The sequence below is a fragment of the Rousettus aegyptiacus genome, unplaced genomic scaffold (genome assembly GCF_014176215.1).
Source record: "Rousettus aegyptiacus isolate mRouAeg1 unplaced genomic scaffold, mRouAeg1.p scaffold_m13_p_1, whole genome shotgun sequence".
Lineage (NCBI taxonomy): Eukaryota > Metazoa > Chordata > Mammalia > Chiroptera > Pteropodidae > Rousettus > Rousettus aegyptiacus.
The window spans coordinates 173,591,429-173,617,402 of record NW_023416284.1 but is presented as its reverse complement, the minus strand read 5'-3'; the positions used below and the strand labels follow the sequence as shown (position 1 = coordinate 173,617,402).

At 45.8% G+C, this 25,974-nt stretch overlaps 1 protein-coding gene and 1 non-coding gene across 6 annotated transcripts in view; one reads left to right on the top strand and one right to left on the bottom strand.

Annotated features, from left to right (window-relative positions):
• On the bottom strand, nt 1-103 carry LOC118606449. The gene has a single exon (XR_004952403.1). It is a non-coding gene; the product is annotated as a U6 spliceosomal RNA (small nuclear RNA).
• Nucleotides 104-13,571: 13,468 nt separating this feature from the next.
• The window catches only part of ZC3H12D (zinc finger CCCH-type containing 12D), a 29,199-nt gene continuing 16,796 nt past the window's right edge, over nt 13,572-25,974 (top strand). The window contains exons 1-3 of one of the 5 annotated variants that reach the window (XM_036222556.1): nt 13,572-13,763; nt 14,529-16,089; nt 21,700-22,075. In XM_036222556.1, coding sequence (XP_036078449.1) covers nt 15,960-16,089; nt 21,700-22,075 — 506 coding nt within the window. In that variant the 5' untranslated portion in view covers nt 13,572-13,763; nt 14,529-15,959. Of the gene's footprint in view, nt 17,300-21,699; nt 22,076-25,974 lie in introns of all 5 variants that reach the window. The other 4 variants (XM_036222562.1, XM_036222557.1, XM_016160125.2 and 1 more) reach the window with 4 other exon arrangements.

The window sequence follows — 25,974 nt, the reverse complement described above, 5'->3', positions numbered from 1 at the left end:
AAAGATTTGCGACGCTTGACAAATTTGTGTATCATTCTGTGCAGAAGCCATGCTAATCTCTACATTGTTCCAATTTTAGTATTTGTGCTGCTGGGGTGAGCACAGAGTTAAAGATTTGATTACTGCTCTTGTATCCAGCCATTTTACTAAAGTCATATTTAAATATTGTGAAGTCTTTCGGGATCTTTCATAGGTACAATAACATCTGCAAATAATGATTGTTTTTTTCCTTCATATTTTAATATTTATTTTAAAAAATATACACTGTGGTGGTGGTGGTCTTTTGGTGCTGGCTGGCTAAGGTTTTAGTACAGTACTGATAATGGTGTCTACTGATTTTAGCTGGCTAAAATTTCTAGTACAGTAATGAAGTTGACATAATTTTTCTTTTGTGGTATTGCTCTTGTCTAGTTTTGATGTCCAGGTTATGGAATAAGTTAGGGAGTGTTTCTCTCTCCAGCTCCTCCCACCTCCCCCCGCACCCCCCGCCATGGCCTCCTCTCCCCATTCTCTTGAAAGAGAAGGAAAAGCTTTAACTGTTCCTGGAAAATTGGATAGAGCTTGCCTGTAAAATTATCTAAACTTCGTATTTCCTTTGTGAGACAATTTAAGTATTGACTAGATTCTAATGATTATAGAAATTATAGCCTTTCTGTTTCTTTCAAGTGTTTAGTCATTTTTGTTATTGCAAATTTGTCTTTTGCATTGACGTTTTCAATTTAGTGACTTGAAGTTGCTCATAGCATATCTGGTAGATTTTTTAATGTCCTTTCGATTTTATCTTAGTCCTTATGTTTTAGTGTGTCTAAGAAAAAAACATATCTGGATTATTTTTTAACCTAATCTTAACTTGAATTAATGGGTTTAGTTCTAATTGTTTACCGATATATTTGGATTTCTTGTTTTGTGCTTTTTCTGCCTCATTTTTCTTTCTAACTTTAAACATTAAAAAATGTCACCCTCTCCATTTTTTTTTGTTTTTTGTTTTTTGTTTTTGTTGGGGAATTGCTTTTGAATTTTACCACTCATACTTAAAGTGTAATATTAATATTTTTACCCTCTTCTCTGATTAAAAATCTTGGAAATCTTTAAGTGTAAATCATCCATCTTCCGACTTTTGTGCTATAATCTTCTAGTATTTGTCTTAGTTTGTGATTTTTAACTTTACAAATTAGACATTATTATTATTGTTTTTATATAGGTGATTGTTTATATTTACCCACGTGTTAACCAGTCTCATTACTCACCTTTCTTCTTGCATCTCAGACCTTCCACTTAGTATAATTTTTCTCTTTCCTGAAGCACATCCTTTGATACCCCATTAGCGACATGACAGACCGTTGACGGTAAACATTTCGTTTTTGTTTATCAAAAGTGTTTTTCATTAATCCATGTTCACCAAATCAATTTAAAGTTGATTTTCTGTATATATGGTTCTGAGTCGACAGTTATTTTTTCTCAACACTTCAAAGATATTATTCTATTGCTTTGATTTCTTGTTGTCATGGAGAAGTCTATTTTCATTCCAAATGTCATTTCTTTGGAGGTAGTATTTCTTTTCTTTCTGGTCTCTTTTGTGTTGTTAATTAAACTTTCAGTTTTGAAGGTAATTGTAGTCCACATGCAACAGGAAGAAATAAACAGATCCCGTATACCCTTTAGTGTTTTTCTCGACGGTAACATCTTGGATAGTGCTAGGACGCGGTCGCAATCAGAGTCTCTGCTTTGACACAGCAGAGAAGCAGAGAACCCCTGCCACTGCCTGGTCCTTCGCGCTGCCCGGCTGCGGCCACACGCACTCGCCCGCTGCGGCCACACGCACTCGCCTGCCGCTCCGATTCCCTCCTCACCCTCCGCAGCTGCTAATCTGTTCTCCATTTCTATAATTTTGTCATTTCAAGAATTTTATAAAAGAATTACATAATGTGTAGCCTGTGGGGATTTGGCTCCCCCACCCCCCCGCCCCCCGCCACCCCAACTCAGACTAATTCTCTGGAGATTCTTCCAGGTTGTCGAATGTATTGATTAGTTGCTTTTATGGCTGAGTAGTATTTCATGATATGGATACACTACAGTTTAGCCATTCACCCATTGACAGACTTTTGGGTTCAGTTTGGAGCTCTATTGAATAAAGCTGCTGTTGAGTTTTGTGCGAACATAAGTCTTCATTTCTCTCGGATAAAAATACCTAGGAGTGTAATGGCTGGGTCATGTGGTCATTGCCTGTTTAGATTTTTAAGAAACTGCTGAACTGTTTTCAGAGTGGTTATATTCCCACCTGCAATGTATGAGTGATCTAGAGGCCCCACGTGTTTGCCAGCATTTGGTGCTTCTGATAAATGTGTAGTGGTATCTCACTGTGGTTTTCATTTCTATTACCCTAATTGATAATGATGCTGAACATCTAGTCATGTACTTATTTTGCCATCTTCATATCCTGTCTGGTGAAATGTCTCTTCACATCCTTTGCTCATTTCTAATGGGATGTTTTTTACTTTAAATTTTGAGTTTTTTTTTTTTTCAAAATATATTCTACATACTGGTTCTTTTTTGGTTGTGTTATTTGCGAATATTTTCCCCCAGTATGTACCTTGTCTTTTCATACTCTTAACAGGGGCTTTGCAGTGCAAAAGATTATAATTATATTAAAGTTCATTGTATCAATTTTTCCTTTTATGGAGCATGCTTCTGGTTCAAGGGTAAGAACTCTTTGGCCCTAGATCCTGGGGTTTCTCTCCTATTCTTTTTCTAAAAGTTTTATACTTTTACATTTAAGTCTGTGATTCATTTTGAGGTAATTTTTGAGTAAGAGGTGATACTTAGGTTGGGGGCTTTTCTTTCTTTCTTTCTTTCTTTCTTTCTTTCTTTCTTTCTTTCTTTCTTTCTTTCTTTCTTTCTTTCTTTCTTTTTTTGCTATGGGCATCCACTTGCTCTAGCATCATTCATTGAAAAGTCTCTGGCTGCTTTTTAAGGTTTTTCTTTGTGTTCTGGAGTTTCACTATGATGTATCCAGATATGGAGTTATTTTGTCTTTCTTGGTATATCATTTGATGGTATACTTTGTCTTGATGTCTATTATGTCTGATGACTTCAGAGTTTTCATTATTCTGGACAATTTTCTGCCATTTTGCTCCTCAGCTATTGCCGCTCCCCTACTCATTCTGTTCTTTCCTTTTGCGACTCCCATCAGTTTTATTTTCGGCATCCCCATTCTGTTCTTTGTATCTTAGCTTTCGGATAATTTATATGGTGCATTCTGAATAATTTCTTCAGGTCTGTATTCCAGGTCACCCTTCCTTTCTTCACGTAAGCCCAATCTGCTATTTAACCCATCTAGTGAACTTTAAATTCCAGTAATAAATTTTTAGAAATTCTGCTTTATTCTTTTTCAGATTTTCACAGTTATTTTTAATTTTCATTCCTTGTTCATTTATTTCTACTCTTTTATTTACATGGTTATGTTTTTGACAATTCTAATATCTTAATTTCTTGAGAATTTAAATCTTTAATTTTTTTCCCCTTCTGTTAACTCTAATGCATGCTGTTTCTTTCTTTGTGTGTTTTAAATTTTTTCAAAAAATTGGAATACATACTTTGGGTCTCCTAAGGCACCTACATTGAGGATGCTTTTCTCCAAAGAGGATTTCTATTGGCCTTTCATGTTCCAGGTAATGCTATCACCTGGCGCCACTTCAATGTTCTGGCTTGTAGTTTCCGTGTATATGCACAGTGTACTTTTTTTGTACCGTAGACCATAGTGAGAGTTTACAAAACATCAGGGGAAACAAGTTCATTGTAAGGTTTATTCCTGTCTCCATTATCGCAGAGCTGCCTGCACAAGGTTTTTTTCTAGCCCAGTCTTTCTCTGATGGTGACGAGCCCTTCTAGTCTCCTGATTTTATGAGAAGATCTTAGGTTCCGCTTCCCAACTCTCCTTCAGGCCCAAAGCCTAGTCCCTATCAGCCTCCCTCCTCACTGTGGTCTGAGGGTCTTAGTCCCGGAGGTCTACATGAAGGGTGGGTGGTTTGCTCACCATTTTATTAGTATGTTTTACGGAATTTCCCTGTCTTACCATCTCATCAATGTATTGAGAGTATGACTGCTGTAATTGATCTGGCATGAGGAGGCTTTACAGGAGGGAGGGAGGGGGATGGTGGGAGTGGTCACAATGCAGAATATCCAGTCCACCATACTGCAAAAAACAGATGTCTCTCTACAATTGTACATAATCCTTAGCCATCAATATAAAAGAGTACAGTGACATTACATAAGAAACCATCACTCCGAATATATAAAAAATAAATATTGTTCATACAGAAGATTCTAAAATGTGGCCTGGAAGAATAAATGAGCAAAAGAGAAATGGTAGTTGAACGTGATAGGAGTAGTGAGAAGAAATAACTTACTGGCACTTGAAACGAATTCAGTAGGTTCAGTGGGAAAAATAAACGTAGTAAAAATTTCTGAACCTAACGTTTCAAGGAAAAGCAGATTTTTTTTACTTGCAAAAGCTTGAATTTTAGGCATGAAAGAGCGAAGTTTTAACAAAGATGCATGTGTGGAAACACTGAGTTCTATGAATAAGAAAGTGATGTTAGTGGCGATGACCTCTAATCACAGTGCCCAGCAAGTACCTTTGACCAGACACAGGGCAGTTGACACTGCTAACATCTAGGGTAACGCGACCCTGTTTCCTCTTCTGTTTTCCTTCTCTAGGTTTTAGGGGAACTCTTAAACCAGGCTCCAGTAATATGTCCTACTCACTTTTGCTAAAACCGAATTAAAAATTGAGTGAGATATAGGTAATCAGATATATTATTAGTAAAAGAAAAAAATAGTTATTTTGAGACTAAAATTGCTCACTCATTATACCTTTGCTATAAAATTTTAGGTTGACCTCTTACCAGTTGAATTTCAAAGGATTTTGATCAGAACTATTAAAGGCTCGAGAGAGAAAATTTAAATAGGTATGGTGAAATCAACTTTAAATAGGTGCATACTTATGCAAATGTCTTTTAATAAATCAGTTGCTTTTTAGTTATTGAGAAATATATTTCATGTCTGTTTTCCACTCATCATAAAAATTTTTGATCTTAATTTTGACATTTCTTACCCATCTAGACTGAGTCACAAAGAATGCATGATAAATAGTAAAATCGAAATCACAGAAGACTTACCTTTCAGTGGCTGTTGCTATGAAACTCTGTTTTGATGGGAAATTTTAAAGAAGCTTGTGCTTCCTGTTGTTAAATGATAGAATATGGAGATCCCCTTAATTTTCAAAATAGTTTTTTTTTAAAGCAAATATTCTCAACTCTTTTTGCTTTTGGGACAATCTTTATTCTTACCCTATCTACCCACACAGAACAGCTAATTAGGGTTCTTTTTTTCATTTGCCTCCTCTCATTCCTCGTGCATCTAATGGGCAGATGGGTAGGTTTTTTGAGAGATGTTTTATGAGCAATTAAAAAGTTGTATCGCTATTATTTATTTAGCCTAGGACACCGGGAAACTCCAGCCACAAAAAGGATTGCAAATACGGCAACAACGGCAACATGCCGGCAAGAGAGCTTGCATAAAAAGAGAAGCTTAAAAAGTGCCGGTTTGTTGCTGTGAATCTAGAACAAGACCACAGTGGCCTCTGGTTCCTGAAAGTGAGAAAAGTTTTGTTTTGTTTTGTTTCCTCCTAGGGCACCTTGGTATGGTGGAGAAAGCTTGGGATTTTGAGTCAGAAAACTTGAGTTAAAGAGCAAACGGAAGATGCAGCGGGGAGAGCAATAGGTCTGAGTAAAGCAGAGGACGGTGAAGAGTCATGAGCAGCAAAAGGGAGGAGGAAGTTAGGAAGGGCGTGCAGTGAGTGCAGAGCTGAGAAGCGTGGATTCGCCTTGGCAGGCAGAAAATTAGAACGTGTTCCTAAGAAAAGGAGTAGCACTGGGACAGTTGAGAAAAGTCCCTCTGGGAGCTGTGTACAGGATCTTCCCCAAGGGTTGGCCCCCAATTCCTCAGATGGCATTGCCTGTGATTCATGCAATATCTCTTGCACACGTAGACCCCAATCCAGACTTATATCAAACTAGCTCCCCCAGGGGAGACCGCGCATGAGCTGAAACCTGCATTTGGCTTCCAAGTGGGTGCAGAGCTAGAACACAGAATGGGCGCCACAACGATAAGACACTTTTAAAGTCACCCCATCTTTGCTGCATCATCGTCTTGTGTGTGTGTGAATAAGGCGACTCATTAACCCAGCATCGTTTGTTCTAATGCGTCCCGTTGGTGGCTGCCACCTGGACAGGCACCTCGTCTGACTTGTCTTTGCACACGCAGCACATCCGAGTGTGGATCGCGAGTGGGAAACTGCTCTCACCAATTCTGTAATCTCAGCGAATGGCAGCGACGCGTGTTTAATTGGATCAGAATTTGTGTTTCATTATTACAGTGATAATTATCTACTACTCCTCCTCTGAAAACAAACCAAAGATACACATTTCATGGCCTCTTCCCGCAAAATACGCTCATGGGAGATAATGTGGCAGGCCTCATTTGCTTAATCCTCAGATCTGCTTAATCTAAATGTCCCAGCTTGTGTAGGCACAGGACGGGATGTATCACGTGCCAGACAGCCGCTCCGCGGTCTGCCAACCAGCCCTTTCGGCACAAGGATTCGCTCTCCAGCTCCTCTTCTGTCTTCTCATTGTATAGTAGGACTGTACTCAGCTGAGTAAGTGGGTACCACGACTAGAGCTCAGGGGGAAGGTGTTTGGGGGCCGAGGGGTGTATTAGTTTCCTATGGCTGCCCTTACAAATTACCACAAAGTGGGTGGCTTATAACAACAGAAATTTATTCTCACAGTTCTGGTGGCTGGAATTCCAAAATGAAAGTATCGTCAGGGCCATGTTTCCTCTGAAGGCTCCAGGGAAGACTCCATCCCTGCCTCTTCCTAGCTTCTGACGATGCTCCTTGGCTTACAGCGGCGTTGCCCCGAACCCTGCTTCTCCTGGCCTTCTTCGCTGTGGCTCTTCTGCGTCTCTGTATCCCAACCTCCTTCTCCTTTCTCCTATGGAGACACTAGTCTCTGGCTTTAGGGCCCACCCCAGTCCAGCACGACAGCATCTTAATTACAGCTGCAAAGACCCTTTTACCAAATAAAGTCACATTCACAGATATTGGAGGTTAGGACTTAAACATATCTGTTTTTTTTTGGGGGGGGGCAATGGGGTTCACAATTCAACACACTTTCAGGGGTTCGCAAAGTTCACCACCCATAGTTAGATTTCTTTCTGTCACCACGTGTTTGACCTCTTTTACTCCATCTACCTCCCCCCTCGCCCCTCCCCAGGTACTTTATCTTAACATTTGTATCCTCACTCATCCTTTGCCCTCAATCTAGATGCCTCTACCTGTTTCCCACAGGCTTCACACCTTTCGATTCATAGTCTGTCTTTCTAGCAATGAATAGAGTGTTAGACCATCTCACATCTCCCTTGGGGCTTTTTGTAAGAGAACTAGATTCCAGGAAAATTGGGTTCCCCAGAATCGACTTCAGTCAGTAGGAGCTATGTGTTACAGCAGTGTTAGGGAGACCTTCCAAAAGGCCAATTTATTTAGATTATAGTGACGTAATCTTGCTATCTAAGTAGCAATGTCTCCAGGACCAAAAACAAGGACATTTGAGCTCTGGATTAGCAAATCACCAACAATAGGACAATGAGTAGCCACGGTTGGAGAAAGACTATATTAAGTTTGAAAGTGCCCAGAAAATCACTGCCTTTCTCACCACTGATTGATAAGGTCAGGCAACCTTCAAAGGTCAGACGATCTCTGGGAGGCCAGATCCTTCTCTTAATTAGGCCCATTTGTCAACCTTGAACCCTCTAAGACAGTCAGTTTTCCCAACATGGTAGCTTCATGATGGCCCAGAAGCAGAAATCATTTTGTTTAAAAGAACTTACCTGTGTGTGAAAGAATATATTAATTAACAATTCAATTAATTGTATTTTTAAAATGAAAATGCTTTTCTTTCTTTCTTTTTATTTTTTAAAGGCCTTTTAAGTTTTTCCTGAGCTGAGTTGTTCCACCTTGAACCTGAGTCGCAGCCACATGGGTCATGCCATGCTTCCTCGTACTTCTGAGCCTATGCCTAGATGCTTCCTCCACCTGGAATGTCCCAGACTTCTCCTGGAATGCTCCAGTCTATCCTTTAAAGTTGGCTGAGCCATCGTTTCCTTCACAAGGCCTCCTCTGCCTCTTCACACAAGAGTCGGAACTTCCTCTTTGACAGAACTCTAGTCTAGAGGTTCTCAGTCAGGGGAGATTTTGCCCCCAAGGGTAACACTCGACAATGTCGGGGAACATGTTTATTTGTGATAATGTCGGGGGTTGTATGACTGGTATCCGGTGCACAGTGATGCTGATGAATACCTTACAGTAGCCAGGACAGTCCCCACAGCAAAGAATTATCCAGCCCTAAATGTCAGTAGGGTTGAGGTTGAGAAACCCTGTAAGAGTCTAACATTTACCAAGTGGCCGTAGCTCTTTGTTACAATCATGTCCCGGCTCGCTGAGGGCAGGCTCTTCTTTAGTTGGTGCTAACAAGGTTCTCAGCCCAGGCACAGTGAGAAATGAAATCAAAATGTGCTTAACAGGGTTTTGTTGCTGTGATCCCTGCAGCTACTTAAGATAACATCTCGGGTGGAACCTAAAGGAAAAGACAGATTTTATTTAATGAACTTCAATTGTTTTAAATTAGATTATTGGGCTAAGCCAATAACAACTGCAACCAGTTTATTGGCTAAGCCATTATAGCAATAACAACCGCTTCTCCACTTGCTTCTCTGTGTACTGTAGGTGTACACATTACTATGGTGACCAAGAGAGTTGTTTTATTTGTCTGTGGGGCCCTCTGACATTTTTTCAGTGTTTCCTGGGTGCTTGACTTTGCCATAATAAGTTCTCATCATCCTCACTTCATTAAAGTGTGAGCTCATAGTAATGAGTCATCCGTTTAGCACTTAATATATGCCAAACACTGTCCCAAGCACTTTATATGCATTAATTAATTTAATTTTCATAATATCCTTATGAGGCAGCTATGATTATTATCCACACTTTACATATGAGGAAACCAAGGCGCAGAGAGGTTAAATACTTTGCTCAGGGTTACACAGCTAGTACGTGGCAGGGTGGTCTGAGTTTATGACATCAAGTTGCTTAGTATAATAAGTTTAGATCCTGTTGGGGTTCAGGTCAGGTTGTCCCAAAATATGCCACAGTAGCCTATTGATTATTTTGAGTTAAAGTTACTTGAGAAACAGCTGGTGTAAAAAAAGACACTGACCATACCCCTTCCATCCCCCCCCTCCCCCCGCCCCCAGGAAATGCATCTGCCATTTGAAACTATCCTCCCAATCCCTGGAGGACAGGAAGCACCCTTGTCACCAGAGTTAGGGAATCAAGTTCTGAGAAAGCTATATGAGCACACTCTGCTACTTCCTCATTAGTTTGTTACCCTCAAAATAAACCCCCTTGTTATGTCCAATCTTCACAAATGATTGTTTCTTTGTCTAAAAACGATAGTCGCTTAAGGGGTCCTGTTTTTACGAGACCTCTGTAAGTACAAATCAAGTGTGTTTTTTCTCCTATTGCTCTCTGTCTTGTGTCAATTTAATTTTTAGACCAGCCAATATGAACTAAGAAAGGCGAGGAGGAAATATTCCCTCTCCCTTGACCATCCTTTCTCATACAATTCATCAAAATAAATTCCAGATCGTGATTAAAGCCTGATTATAAAAAAATAAAAATTTACACCTTTATGGAAAACATAGGTAAAGATCTTTACAATCTTAGGATAAGGAATAATTTCTTACACTAGATTCCAAAAAGATAAATGATGAAGGAATAACCAATATACAAAAGTAAAAACATCTACAGGCCCCAGAAAAACATAAACAAAGCTAAAAGACAAGTATTAGACTGAGAGCAGAGAGTTCTGGCATATACAACAGATAAAGGATTAGGATGAAAGCCATATAAAGATTAACATCAATCGATAAGAAAAATACCACCCAGGAGGAAAATGGGTAATGGAGGGGAAAAACAAAGGAAAATTGCACAGCCAATAAACATATGAGAACATCCTCAATTTCACTAGTAATCAGATGAACGAAAGTAAAATAACCACGAGAAATAATAGACCGTTTCTTACACATCGGACGGGCAAAAGCAAAGTGTCTCCCCCTCGCAAAGCTTGGCGAAGAGAGAGAGAGACAGGAACGCCTCGCACACGCTGCTGGAAGGGCCACAGGAGAGCCGCGGCTGGGCGGTGTCCGGCGGGGCTGAACCTTTGCAAATCCGCACCGCAAATACCTACGCTCTGTTTAGCTCAACCGAGAAGACGGATTACACAGCCAGAGACCGTGCCTGGAGCTCACCGCTGCTGCGTGCAGAGCGAGGCGAGCAGCCGAGCCAGGGGGCCTGACTCGGGCCCTTCCATGGGCTCCCAGGGCTCGGTGAAGCCCTGAGACAGTGGCATGTGCCATCCATGTCTGCGAGTCTGGGGAGGGTCTGTCCCTACATGGTCAGCATCCACTGTCTCAGCACCTTCAGGTTGCTTCCTGAGGGCACAGACCTCTGTCCCTGCCAAGGCCCGAGTGGGCAGAACTGGCTTCGGGGCAGAATGAACCACCAGTTTTAAACAGAGGAGGAAGGGCAGCGGGGCAGGCCTGCGGTCCTACCCTTTCCTCCGCTCTCAATAGCTTTTAAGGATAGGTAGACACCTGCAGACTCTAGTTTTGGGTCGGCGATATGTGAACTAAAATGGTTACCTCTGGCAGATCTTATTTCTTGTTCGACTGGGAATAAACAGCCTGAATCGTGTTCTGCTGCTTTCGGTTTCTCAGAGTCATAGCAGCTAAGTCATTTTAGCTGTGGAGGCATCAAGATGCGGTTTCTCAAAATCAGGTGCTGTGGAGGCATCTTGTGGGGCTCCTTTGCTTACAGAGACGGCTGAGTAACAATTTTCCTGGTCTAAATAATGTCCAAGATTTGAGACACAGAATTCTGGGGCCGCTGCCAAACGCTGGTCCGATAGTTGAGCAGATTCAAATGTCTCTTTTGTCAAACGGTTTGGTGCTGGCCACTCGGGTACCTGTCCTGTTCAACCTGGGGTCGAAACAAAAAGTGTCATTTGCCCAGGTTCATCTTTTTATTAAGTGTACAGTGTGGTCGCACTTGGCCGTCTCCTCAGAGAACGCCTTCCTTGATTGCTTGTTAGCCTATGAGTTTAAAAAAAAAATTAAAAAGGTGATTCAGTCACGTAGTGTTTGGGAGAGCTTGTCCAAGGAACCTGTGACTTGTGGCAACATGTGACTCTTGGTTCCATTTATTTATTCGGCTAGACCATCAGATAACAAGGCTCTCGGATGACGTTAGCGCATTTCTCTGTAGAAACGGGGTTGGGGTCAAGGTGTAAGGGGTCGAGGTGTTACCGCGCAGCTTTTACTGAGGCTTCTTGTGAAGAATGTGCATTTGAAGACGCCCCTCCCCCCATATACACTGCATCTTCTATAGGACTGGAGCTAAGGATATTGCTTGACACGTTACTTAATTTCAGATTTTTCCTAAAAGTTAATACTGGAAAAATAATTATTTCTCTTGAAAACCCTGAATGATTTATTAGGGATCCTGGAGGCTGAGAGGCCCTGACAAGAGAGTATTTTGAAGCCTGGTGGGTGGCCCTGGGTTTCAAATCTGACTCAACCAACCGAGTGAACTTAGGCAGTTTGGTTACCCTTTCTCAGCCCTAATGACTTCATCTCAAAAATGAGAATAATAATCCCTGTGCTGTTGATCAGGACACTTTGACGGAAAGTACCAAATATTCTGGAGTCGCTGAACAAACGGTAGTTATTAGAAAAATCCGTCATCCCTGAAAACTCAAAGCTGGCATCGGTGTTCAGACAAAGCAATGATTTTAATCTAGATAGCTAGTAAATGTTCTTTTTTCTCATGATTTCCAATTGTGTTTTTAATTTTCATTTCAATGATCTCATTCTATATGTGTTTTAATATTCTACATCAGTGGTTCCCAACCTCTTCGGCACCAGGGACCGGTGCTCCTGTGAGAACCTAATGCCTGAGGATCTGAGGCGGAGCCGAGGCGGTGATGCTGGCGCTGGGGAGCGGCCGCAGATGCAGACGAAGCTTCGCTCACTCACCCGTCGTTCACCTGCTGCTGTGAGGCCCGGTTCCCAACAGGCCACGGACCGGCACCAGTCCATGGCCCTGGGGTTGGGGACCCCTGTTCTCAATGGCCTCCAATCCGTGGGAGACCGAGGGGGAATGGAGAAGAGCAGCAAGTTCCAGTTAACGCGTGCCGTTCACATTGCCTCGGCACCGGCTCCCACGTTCTACACCCAGCCCAACCGAGTGGCTGCCTGTGTGTCCTTGGACCAGTCACTGTGGAGAAGAGGCTGTTCTAGCTGGTGACCACTGCTCGGCCCTTGAGCTAGATCCGGGACAGCAGAGATTGCGTCTCATAAATCCCTCAGAGACAATCTGACTGACCCCTCCCCTACTCCCTGGACTACTACTGGCTCCTGGACCAGTCCATTGCCCTATCCCGGGCAAGCACGTAAGGCATTTTCCCCTTATCTAGGGCAGGTTATACCCCAATACCCCATTCATCCTGCCCTGTACTATGTAATTATTTAGCTCCTTCCACGTGGCAAGGAGGATATCCACTTCATCTTGCCGAGATGCGCCTCGTATTTAAGTTCCCTTAATAAACTCTCGATGCATTGATGGAGCAGTCAGCCTCTTTCTTTGGTGTCTGGATCCCAGAAAATTTTCCCAACAGTCACTTTAGAGACATTGTCATTTGGTGGGATGTGGGCTACTGTGCAGTATGACTGTGTCCTTTGTCTTAGGCTGACTCCTGCTGGGTGTCCCCCAGTGCAGGACATAAATAAACACAGAGCTTGGGGTCTGTGGCTCATACCCTTTGAGGCTGGTGGCAAGCTGGGTTGCAGGATGCTGTGGTCAGGTGGGCCCGGGGTCTGGCTCCCTGGCCACAGAGAGAGAAGCAGCCGCTTACCCCATGCTGGGCTGTGGAGAGAGGACCCCAGGCTCATCACCCTGCCAGAGGTAGTGCCTGGTCTCCCAGCCTGAAGGACTCGGTGACTTGCTCGTGACTCCTCCACGCCCATGGCCCCTGCAACGTTATCTATGCAGCTAAGTTCTCTCCCTCACCCCGACTCCCTTTGCTCCTACGTGCTGTGTTTTGGTTCATCAGGCCATGGGTCCCGACCCCTGGGAAGCATCTAGGATCAGCTGCTTTTCTCGGCTGGAGGCACGAGAGGGGAACTCGAAACAGAAGTTTCGCCTTGTTCACGCTTTTGCTCCCTTACAGTCCCTCCTGCGCAGCCAGCCAGCCCGAGCCCTCACAGTTTGTTTTGTGTGTGGTTGTTAAACTTTGATTCGGTGACTCATGCTGAGGCTCGGGCTTCAAGTCCCCCTCCCTCGTTTGATTGCTTTCTTCCTTTCCTTTTTTTTTTTTTTTTAAACCCAAAGCAAAACTACCTTTGTAGCGGAACGTGACGCCAGTGTCCAGGAAGTGGAACTCTGGCATAAAGTGTCTCCTAACGGCCGCGTGGCTCCTGCGGCTTCGGGGACACCTGGCTGGCTGGCTGGCAGGAGAGGGGCAGCCGGACAAGCCGAGGGGAGCGCCCCGCGTCCACTGCGAAGGCTGGAGCGGCGCGCCCTGCTGGTGAGCGCATGTCCCCTGGCCCTCGTTCGGTCACCAACCCTGTGAGGACTTGGGTTGAGGGACGGTCGGGAGGAGAGAGACGGAACAGAAGTGGGGTCCAGGCCGGAGAGCAGGTCTCGGCTGAGTGTGATCCTGAGCCATCTGCTTGCCCACACCTTAAATTATCGTTAAGTGCTCAGATAGAAAAAAATAGGTGAGGATTTTTCATGTCCTTTAGGGGAAATCAATCCTTCCTTGTTCACTTTAGCAAAATCGTTTCGAATTTCAAGACGGATTTTGTGAGAGAAAGATTAGTGAGAGGAAGCTCCTCAGTTTAAGTAAAAACTCTTGCTGTGGCCTTTGAAAGTGTTTTAATGTCATGAAATCGGAAGGAATAGAACTCTCGGGCACCTTTTAAGCACCTGTCTCCATGCTCTCAAGAGCATATTCTAGACTAGATATTGATGTGCAAGTGTCCGGCTTCCTGGCAGCTCAGGAACATTTGGCATTACCCCCAAAAGCCCTCTCTTCTTAGAGGATGGCTCTGTGGCCTTCGGGAAGACCTATGAAGGACAATGAAATGAGTCTTAATCGGATGGCAATCGAAGACAATTTTGGCCAATTCTCTGGAACCCTTAGAAACCTCAGCCATGCCCCCCAAGGTTAGGAACTCCTCTCCAAAGCCCAGCGATGTCAGCACGGGGCTGTCAACACCCAACATGAATGAAATATGTCGGGAATGGAGTCTAGTCGGAGGTTTTGTTTTTTTTTAAAACTTTGCTTCAGAACTGCTCTGGACAATGGATCAAGGCTGTAAATACCCATGTTTGTACCTGAAGTAACCTGTAGCAACACAGAAGAGCAGGGGGCAAGTCTGAGGAGAAAACAAAAGGCCAGGCCACCCGCGCTCGTGGCAGCATTGCTCACAATAGCCGAAAGGTGGCAGCAACCCAAATGTTCATCGATGGATGAATGGATAAACAAAATGCGGTACATACGCACAATGGAATATTATTCAACCTTAAAACGGAAGGAAATTCTGACACACGCTCCCAGATGGGTGAATCTTGACATTAGGTATGCTAAGTGACATAAGCCAGTCACAGAAGGGACGCGCGCTGTATGATTCCACTTGCATGAGGTACCTAGAGCAGTCGAAGTCGTAGAGAAAGTCGGATGGTGGTTGCCAGGTGACCAGGGAGGTGGGTGCGAGAGCTTCCCCCTGGGAAAGTGAAAAAGGTCTGGAGAAGGACGGTGACGAAGGTTGTTTAGTGTCACTGGACTGCACTGTTAAAAATAGTTCAAAACGATAAGTGTTGTGTTATGTGTATTTTTCCACAATTTTTAAAAAAATATATAATTCTCTTAAAAAAAAAAAAAAAAAGAGGCCAAGCCCCAAACACAAATCTCGTGGGCCGCAGCCTTTGTCTTTCCGTGACTTCCCCAAAATCTAACTGACAACTCCATGAGTAGCTCTAGACCTGAGCCGAACCAGGAAACGTCTGCATGGACTCTGTTTAGAAGTTTTTCCTCGTCACGGTGGGTGACTCTGGCAGCCGTATGTGGCGTATTTCTCTGGACCTGGCAGAGGTGACTAGGGATGGACTTGGGGGTCTGGGGCAGTGTGCTGACGTCGCTCACTCGGGGGCCGATGCCTGTGTCCGCTCTGCTCTGAGGCCCTGGGTAGCCCTGGGGAGCACCCTCCCACCCGGGAGACGGTGGGAATCGCCGCCCTTGGGAGCCTAGCCTCTCCCGTGTGTTAGCTGTGGTATCCTGGGTAAGTCGGCAAAATCTGTCAGTTTCCTTACCCATAGCGTGAGCGATGAAGTGGCCTTTCCCACTGCGTAGGGATATCGGGGTTTCCAAAGACAGGGTACAAGGAAGCACCTTATGACCCTAAAACTCTGTGCACAGCAAGCTGCTGGGTCTCCGCACGTCTTGCACTCCAGAATTCTCCGTCCCTCTTCGGTTTCCTTTTTGTTTTTTGCCTCGGGGGTTCTTCCAGTCTGAGGTTACAGACCTTTGGCCTGGGGGCCCTTAACCCGCATTGGCTGATTCTAGAAGGAGCAGATCCCATCTGATTGCCACGTTCCACCTGCAAGGTTCCACTTTCCTTCCCACCTCCCCCTCCCTTCCTTCCATGCTAGCTCGTGAGGTCGCCTCTAACTCTGAATTCAGCCCGAACGCGTCTCCACACTCGCCAGTGCTGCTAACCACATGCTGACGGCCGTAGGAGCTCTCGAGGACACTTTGCCTGTTTCCACAGTGCTGCTCGTCATCTGTGCTGTTGGTGGCTTCCAGTCAAGATTGAGGAAGAAAACTGAAGTGAAGTCGTTCATACTTTCAGGTCTTAAAAATAGAAAGGAAAAAGAAGCTGCTGGCAAGGTCGCAGCTCAAAGGCCATCGCATCCGAGGGGAGGGGTGTGAGCTGAGGGCAGGGGTGGGGGGCTCCTGAGAACAGCCTCCACCCCAGGTTTCTCCCTTATTTAGAAAAAATTTCAAAAGGAAATGAAGTTAATGTTAAAGTCTCAAGGGGGGAAAAAAACCTCTGAAGTAGGTGAATTTTTCAGTTAATTTAGTCCCCTCAGACAAAGAGCTCTCTTGAAACTCAGGGGTTCTCTGGACAGCTGCAGAGGACAGGGCCTCATGTGGCCATTTTCGCTCCCCACCCCGGGTGGAAGCCCCAAGCTTTATCTATCTATCTATCTATCTATCTATCTATCTATCTATCTATCTATCTATCTATCTATCTATGAAAATGTTCGTGTTACTGTGATACCGCAATGCAGAGTTCCAAAGCTAACACGGGCTCTCCTTGTAGCTCTGTGCCCAGAGAGGAGTCGCCTGACCCAGTCACATTTCGGTTTTCCCACTTCTGCAATAGCGAGACGTAGCTTCCGTCCTGAACGCAGCCCAACGGCAACACGTCGTTTCTTGGCATGTTCTTGTCATCAGCCTTGGCCACTTACTAGCTATGTTTCACTCGGTACCACCACTCTGAGCCTCAGTTTCCACACCTGTGTGAAGGGAATACTGCCATCTATCCTGTCTACCTACCGGGGATGATGGGAAGTTCAAGTGCATCTCCATGAAAATGACATGGAAATGATGGAGAACAATGTGAATGCGAACTTTTATGTCCATGTTGTCTGATCCCATCTTCTTTTTTTTCTTTCCGACCTTAGTTCCCTCTCTCTTTTCTTTCTCTCACGCCTCTGCTCTTTCTTCCAAACCCAAATAAGTGCTGCAATGCTTGAATTAGCAGGGAGGGGTGGAGACGGGAGCTAGCCGGGGCTCTGTGTGCTGGGAAGGGTTCCGGGAGGGTGTGACGGTGGTGGAGGAGGGGCAGGTGCACCAGGAAGAAGGAACAGCGAGCGCAGGCCTGCAGGCCCGAGAGATGTAGGGGCCTTTCGGGGACAGTGAGTGACCCCTGGTGAGAGGATGGCCTGCCAGACTGGGTGAGTGTCCTCTTCCTCCATGGAGACTGGAACCAAACTGGACCAAGAGAACAACTGTCCGGAGACAGGACGAGTCACTCGTCAAGCAGTACGTAGAAGGTGAGGCTGGACTAGAAGTCCATGAGCAGTGTGACTGGAGAGAGAGCCAGGCTGATTGTGAAGGACCTTGCTTGACTTTCATGCTGAAGAGGTTTGGCATTTACTCTGTAAAGGACAGAGGAGCATGGCACTTTGGGAGTATGTATGGAGTCTCTGAGCAGTGGACTAATTTTATAAAAATTGTTGTTGGTGGGAGTTCAGTGAGGAGGCTCTTGCAGGGGCCCGGGGAGAGATGACGTGGCCCTTTTCGGCCTGGGAAGAGCTGGCTCTCCCATTGTTGTCTGCCTCTGGGGGCGCCATTCTGGCTTCATCTTTCCTCTCAAAGACAGAGAAGAAATTTCTCACCTGCGTTTTGAAAATACTTTTTCCTAATTGAAAGTATTGTGCTTATCATCATGATTTATGGCTTATTATTTACATTTTTTTTCTGTTTTCCTGACTTGGTTATGAATGGATTAAAATTAGACAGTGTATTATTTTGTTCTTATAGAATGGGGTCCCAGCACAGTGCCTGGTACCTAGTAGGTGATCAGTAACTGTTTGTTACATGAATGAATGAATGAATGAATGAATGAACAAAGTAGGGTAGTGGTGCTGTGAGTGGAAAGAAGAGGATGGTTATGGAAAATATCCAGGAAGTAGAATTTATGGACGATTAGAGGTATGAGTGAGGGAAAGGGAAGAGTGAAAGGCGAGTTTGAAATGTCCTCTTTGGCCTCTGTGGAGTGCCATTCAATGAGATTTGGAGCCCAAGAAAAAAATTATTTAAGAAAGGAAGATAATTTTAGCTTTGAATATTTATTAAAGAAAAATCTATTAAACCCCTCAGATACACTAGGCGCTATGCCAGGTGCTGGCGATTCTGAGGCAGATAGGTCAGAATGCAGTTCACAGTTCGAAATAGCCAAATGACAATCCAAAGTGTCATAATAGGTGTGAGCAAAGTGCCTGGTAGATGAGATGACCGAGCCCCTCATTCTGTCTGTGAAGTGAGGGATGACTGCTTTGAGTGACACTTGAGGTGAATCTTGAAGTTTGTCAAACCAAAGAGCATTGCAGGTAGAGAGGAAAGCATCTGCAGAAGTAGAGTGATGAGAATGTTCTGGAATGCTTGGGGAACAGTGAGAGTCATCGTGGCTCTAGAGAAAGAGCTGGGTGGGCAGTGGTGGGAGGTGAGGCGGACAGGGGTCAGCACTGCCTCACGACAGCTCGGCAGCCTGCTCAGGAACTTGGTGCCTTTGTTGTAGTTGACATGGGGTCAGAAAATATTTCTAAGCAGGGGGTGACATGGTCAGACTTGCTTTAGAAATATCAGGATGGCTACAAATGGGGCCTGGACCAGACGGGACTGAGGAAGGGGATTCCTTCGGAGCCTCTTGCAATGCACTGGGTATGGGATGAGGAAGGCAGGACTGAGTCTTGGGTGGAGCAGGTGGATGGGGGAGAGAGGGGCCACACTGAGGGAGGGAAAGACATGGGGCCTCTCTTCTGGGGCCCTGGGTGACACATCTAAAGGCCACCTCCATGGAACCATCTATGTGAAAATACTTATTGGAAAGCTCTGGATTAAAATAAAAACTTTTTAGTTTCAGAACCCCCTTTCACTATTAAAAAATATTAAGGACCCCAAAGAGCTTTTGCTTACAGGAGTTATATCTATTGATATGTATCTTATTAGAAACTAAAATTAAGATATTATAAAATATTCATGTTTTAAAATAATAATAAACCAATTACATTACCGTAAATGGCATTTTTATGAAAAATAACTCTACTTTCCCAAACCAAAAATTTTGTAAGAAGGCTGGCACTGGTTTATGTTTTTGCAAATCTCTTCAGTATTTGGCCTAATAGAAGACAACTGGAAACTCATATTTCTGATTCTGCTTTCAGACTGTTGCAATATCACAGGACATGCAGTCTCTGGAATACTTCACGGTACTCCATGAGAGGATGAGAGTGGAAAAAAGCAAATTACACCTTAGCATTATTGTGAGAATAGTTTTTGCCTTGCAGACTCCCTTGAGATTGTCTTGGGTCCCCTTCCCAACACACATACACACAGACACACACACACACACACACACACACACACACACACACGTTTTCCTGGACCACACATTGAGAACCACTGAAGTAGGCTCAACAAATGTCTGGTGAACGATAGTCCTCTGAGTTCCCATCGCACTTTATTTAAATAGCATTCATGGCACTTATTGCACAGATTTATAACTGTGTGTGCCTGGCGCTTAGCAAGGGATCTGAGCCAGAGGTGCAGTCGTGAGCTCATCGATAGTAGGGGCTGGGGGAGGGGGTGAGGAGGGAGAGGAGAGGTCCCCAGCAGGACCTCATCATTGAACAAGTGGCCAGAGGCTAAGGAAAGAGCTGGAAAGATTTAGGAGGAGACTCAGACCAACTTGCACAACCTAAGGGAGAAGAGAGTTTCAAGAAGGAGGTCGTCCACAAATTTTTGATTTCAAATAACAAGTTAGGGAGTGGTCCCCAGCGTCCAAAGCAGCGGAAGAGGTTGCATCAAGCGAGGAATGCAAAGCTGCTGTTGGGTCTGGCAGTCAGGAGGCCACGGGTGACTTCGGGGGCAGTTTCCATGTTTCAGCAGTCGCTGGGCTCAGATGGAGTGGGCGGTGACACTTGGGGGTTGCAGCAGAGGCCTCTCGGTCCAGGAGGCTGGCAGGCTCTGTCATTGTTAGTTCTGTTCAGGCTCCAGCACTGTGGGGAGAGGCCCAGCGAGAGAATGAGCAGCCAAGCTGGGAACCACGAAGACAGACTGAAGGCTGCAGGGGATGCCGGGAGGCGACGGGAACTGAGGGCGAAAGCCCTGCAGCGCTGGGAAGGGGTCGGAGCGAAAAGAGAGATGCGCCCGGATGTTCCGCTGAGCGCGGGTTACAGCAGGGAGGAATGGAAGACGGTGTGAATTTCCATCATCCGGCATACGGTTAAACGCTATTCATTCATTCATTCATTCATTCATCCACTCATTCATTCACTTAACAAATATGCATTGAGAAATAGCTGTGCCAGGCCCTGTTCTAAAGTCTGGGCAGCAGAAGGGACAAGCAGGCATGGAAAATTTTAAAGAAAAAAATGCAAGTTGCTGAACAATATATACAGTATGACACTTTATGTCAAACAATATGTGTGTGTGTATTAGATGTGCACCTAAATGCATAGAAAAAGTGTTGAAAGAATGCAAGCAGATACTTAGCAGGAGAGGCGAATAGGACTTGTGGTATGTGTGAAAAGACATTATATCCTTTCATTCTTTATACTTCTGCACTGTTTCAAGTTTTCCCAGTAAATATATTTTCATGATTATTTCTGTATTTTAAAATGTCTTTTGACAGGTGTAGGTCTTTGTGAGTAGAAAGGAGAAAGAGACCCGGTTTGTCCAGAGTGTTCTATTGGTTTGATCAACTTTTTGTAAACATCTGGCTGCAGCCCCCCACCTGCAACCCTTCCTCCCCGAGGTGTAGGCCAGGCAGTGGTACCCCAGTGGAAAGGATCACACTTGGGTTAGGACCTTTTATTTTAGAGCTTTCGTATGATCTCGATTAATTGCTAGGGAAAACTGACATAGTGCACAGAGCCGAATTTGGGTTGGAACACCGCATTTCTAGGAATAGAATTTATTAGGGAGTATTTTTTCCTGTTTTAGCTGAGGAGCTGTATTTGTTTACCAGGGCTGCCATAAGAAAATACCAAAGGCTTGGTTATATATAATATATACTTATGATTACCATTATTATTATTGCCTCACAGTTGTGACAGCTAGAAATCTGAGATCAGGGTGTCGGCAGGATTGATTTTTTCTGAGGTCTCTCTCCTTAGCTTATAGATGGCTGTCTTCTCCCTGTGCCTTCTTGCGGTCTTCTCTCTGCACCCATCTGGTTCCAAATCTCCTCTTTTTATAAGGACCCCAGTCATTGGATCAGGGCCTACTCTAATGACCTCATTTTAACTTAATTACCTCTGTAAAGACCCTATCTCCAAATAATCACATTCTGAGGTTCTAGGGGTTGGGCTTGAAAATATGAATCTGGGGGACACGATTCAGCCCATAACAAAGCCTCAGGGACATTTCTTTGGGCCCTGTACAAATGTCTTGAGTGCTAGGTGGCCTGCTCAGCCGCCCGTGGTGCCTCTGGCCCGTGTCTCCTGCGGGGGCGCGTGTGGGGTGAGGGCCTTGGAGACAGTACTAGTAAAAGCAGCGTGATTGCATCTGTGGCTCCCCAACCACTGAGCAACTGAAAATCCCCACGGGGACCAGGCGACGACATGATTTCCTGACAGATAAAGTGGGGAGAGAGCAGAGATAACTTGCCTTCGGTAACGTGACAGGCCATGCGCTCAGAAAACACCTGATGGATGCTTTTTCTCTTTAGCTCATGCCAGTGACGCTCTGCCAGGAGGAAGCCGGGGGCGGGACTCGTGCCGGAGGCCGGGCTGGTGCAGCATGGAGCACTCAAGCAAGATGGAGTTTTTCCAGAAGCTCGGCTACAACCGGGAGGACGTGGTCAGGGTCCTGGGCAAGCTGGGCGAGGGCGCCCTGGTCAACGACGTGCTGCAGGAGCTGATCCAGACAGGCAGCCGCCCGGGGGTACACCGGGACAATGCCACGCCCCTGCTCGTTCCCAGGGGCTCCTGCGGGACCCCTGACTCTGCCCAGCGCGGGCGCGGGACTGACCTGGAGGACGAGTGCGGAGACCCAGCCAGTTCCTTGCGACCCATTGTGATCGACGGCAGCAACGTGGCGATGAGGTAGCCGAGGGGTGGGAGCACCATCCTATTTCTTGCAGGTTTGATCCAAAGAGCTTGGGGCCAGTGGATGGGACTTTGCCTCCCTGTTCTATCCCTTAATGGCTGTGTGGCCTAAAGTAAGTCACTTAACCTCACTGAGCCTCACTTTTTCCATATGTCATGTTGTCATAAAACCTCTCTACACGGGAGCTGCACAAAACTCCTAGCACGGCACTGGACACATGGCAGGGGCTCAGTGAGCCGTAGCTATGATATTAACCTAGAGAGAGAGAGGCCCTCTGCGGAAGAAGGCAGTGGACACCTGGGAGGAGCGGCTTCTTGTCTGGAGTCTGTCCCTGTCCAGCTGTGTGACTCTGGGAAAGCCACAGTATTTCAAGTTTCCCCTTCTGTGACGCAGACCCAGATAAACTCTTCTACTTCCCTCAAGGTGGTGAGAATCAGATGGGAAAATGTACTTGAACTTCGTTGGAAGCCCTCCCCTGGGGGCTCTGAGAAGGGGGCGGCTGCTGGTGGTGTGGTTCCCTGGCTTGGTTTGGGAGGTGAGCCCGTGGAGCCTGAGCTGCCGACGGGGTAGTTAATATCTGTGTATTGGCAACTTCGTGTGCTTTGGTAATGAGAGTGTCATGCCCCGCCTGCCTCTCTTTCCTGGTGAGGCTAAGTTCAGCCGTGAGGAAATCTCCCCAGCCTGCCTCCCCCACACTCCCTGCCTGGTGAGCAGGAGGCTTTGCCTGAACAAATGCGTTTATTCTACTACTTGGCTTAGTTACAATGGGGCAAAGGGCAGAGCCATAGGAAATATGTCATTTGCAGCTGCAGATAGATGTGCTTCCCTTTTCAAAAAACGAGTCGTGGGTGGGAACGGAGAAAAGTGGTGTTAGCAGCAGGGCATCCTTTGGCAGACAGGCCCAGTGGTTTCTCTGGGGATTTGGGCTCACTTAGCATTTGGTGCTGCAGGACTCAAAGTTGGAATGGTTCAACCCAAGATGGTCCAGCTTCAGCGGCTGCTCCCACATGCCCTGTGTGGTGTGTACGGGGAGTGTGTGCAGGAAAGGTTAAGCCAGCCGAGGTTCCTGGGCTTGATTAGGTGGATCAGAGGGTAATGGCGCCCTTGCCTCCCCAGGGCTTAGGAGCAGGCCCTCAGGGCTCGCTACAGCATTCTGACACAAGCTCCCAGCCAGCCGGTGAAATCCTGCCCAATACAAGATCTCTGAGGGAATTAAGGGATTCTTAAGAATCCAGTAGGTTCTGAGGGTTCTAGAAAGAAAGTCTGAGGGGTGGTGATTGGGGGGGCTGGCCTCTGTTTGATGGGATCAATAGAAAGAGGGCTTCGCATGTAAGATGATGTCACTTAAATGGATTTTATGAGCTCTGCAATTACTGATCCATGATGCAGATTGGCTAGAGGTGCCCCAGGAAAGCGCAGGCATTTTTTTTTTTCACTTTGGAGACCAGATTTTTTTTTAGGAATTGTTATAATAGGGTGGCTGTGGAGATTCTTTTTTTTTTTTTTGATGAAAGTCTCTGCTGCTGCTTGGAATTCAAATTTAAGCCACATCCTCTATTTGCACATGACCATGATGGGTCCTGAGTATATCCATTTAGTCCCATCCTCCCACCAACCTCTCATAACTGTCATCAGTTTAATCCCTTCGTCCTCGATCTGTGTGTTACAAATGATAATCGTCACTCAGGTTATAATTGAAAATGTGCCAGAAGGGGGAATGCTTTCACACACTTGCTGCCTGAAAATCACCTCGGTCACCAGAACACACGCATTTGTGTGTTCTCAGTGTGTGTACACACGTATATGCACACACACATATCTACACACACACACACACACACACACACACACACACACACCCTCTCCCTGCCTCCTGCATCTGACTAGGTAGGAAAAATAGACAAATCCCACAAGCACCACGTGGCGGTGGGACTTGATTCATTCAAAGGCAAGCCTGGGAGAGAGTCGGGGTCTAGGGTTCAGCTCTGCCCCCTGCTCCTTCTCCCACACGAGCGCCTACTGCGTCCTCCAATCAGGTTCCACAGGTCCATGCCCCTCGGGCCCTGGTAGATCCTCGGCTGTGAAGGACGGAGCCAAGTGTGGGCTCACCTCTCAGAGAAAGTGGATGGCCGGCGCTCCACACGGTGTGTAGTTATTACCTGTTGACCTCGAGACTCAGTTAACCGCAGAAGTATGGTTTCTGAAAATTATCCTTTGCTGAGTTTCGGTGGCGTCGCACACCTTGCCATTCTCTGTTTTCGAAGAAGATACCACTTCGTGTGCCGTCTGGTCCTGAGGGAGGGAGAAGCGCGAAAGACAGAGGGGGACGTGTGTCCCTTCTGTCTTGAGCAGATGAGAAGTACGTTTTCCGTTGGCGGCAGCATCCTGCTGGGTGTCTTGCTGACCTGTGGACCATGGCTCTGTCCCCTGGAGCCTGGGGCAGCTTTCGCCTTAGCTCACAGAGGACAATGGCCTGAATTTTCAGTGACAGTTTTTTGTTTTTTTTTTTCTCGTTGTGTTTGGGAAGTTGTGGCTCCTTAAAAACCAAAGTCTGCCTTGGTTTCCCATTGCTGCTTCAATAAATTACCACGCCCTATATGTGTCGTGTTATAGCTCTGGAGGGCAGAAGTCCAGCATAAGTCTTCTTGGGCTACAGCCAGGAACTGTCTGGAAGCTCTAGAGGATCATATCTTTTCTCGCCTTCTCCAGCTCCTGGAGGCTGCGTGCCTTCCTTGGCTCGTGGCCCCCTTTACCTTCGGAGCCAGCAAAGGCCTGAAAGGATATACGAAATGTGGGCTGTGTGTACATATATGTATTTCTCCAGGAAGAAGATGCACAGCTTTCATTAAGTACCTAAATGGTCTATGATGCCCCAAATGTCAGGGACCACTGAGGTAGCATGAGAAATGATAGATAATGCCACGCTTTATGGGAGGCGCTAAGCCACACATCCTCCCCTGGCACTAAGAATGTTAGATCAGAGGATCTGACCTTTTCAGCTGAGAGAGAAGGAAATACAGGAGGGGACTAGATGGGCTTGGCCAAGGTCAACAGTGGCTCCAGCAGACTCTGGCCTCCAATCCTGTGCTCTAACCATGCACCCCGTGTAGCATTTCCTGTGGGGTCTTCTCCTAAGAGCCTCAGAAAGTGCAGTCCAACACCATTAGTAGTGGCTGAACCCAGTAGGCCTGGGGTGACTGCTCTCTGGACCTTGGAGGTATTGGTCCCTGGCCAAGTGCTTTTTAAAGAAGTAGGAATGTATTTGTTTAGAAAACACAGGGTTGGCCTGTTCTTTGAAACACATTTTGTTCTCAAGTCATTTAAATAGAACCAAAGCATCAAATTAGAAAACCATCTATCTCTCTCCCCACTGTAACAAAAGGAGTCTGTTTGGCTCTTACTAGCAGGACCGATGACTTCATTTATCCTTTCACAAGGGATGGGTCAACTTCGATGAGAATTCTCAGCTGCAGAGCTGGGAGTGCACAAGCTGGCGGCCTGGGAAGCCGGGCCTTAGGCTTGCCCTGTAGTTCTGATGACTGTCTTGTAGTTCATGGAGGAAACTAGGGAGGTGAGGAGCAGGGGACGGAACGTGGGGCTCAGGGCCCGAAGATCTGAGTTCTGCCCTCTCGCCTGGGGCCGCCCAGTGAAACTCCCTGCAGTGGTGGAGGGTTCCATGCCTCACTGTCCACAACGGGGCTACTTGCTGGACGCAGCTACCGAGCACTTGGATTGTGGCCGGCGTGACCAAGGAACTGAATTTTAAACTCTATTTCTTTTGAATTGATTTAAATTTAAGTGCAACTAGCCACACTTGGTGAGTTGCTACATACTAGATTGTGCACCTCTAGCTTTTCGGCTTACCCGCTGTGTGAACTTGGCATGAATCACCTGA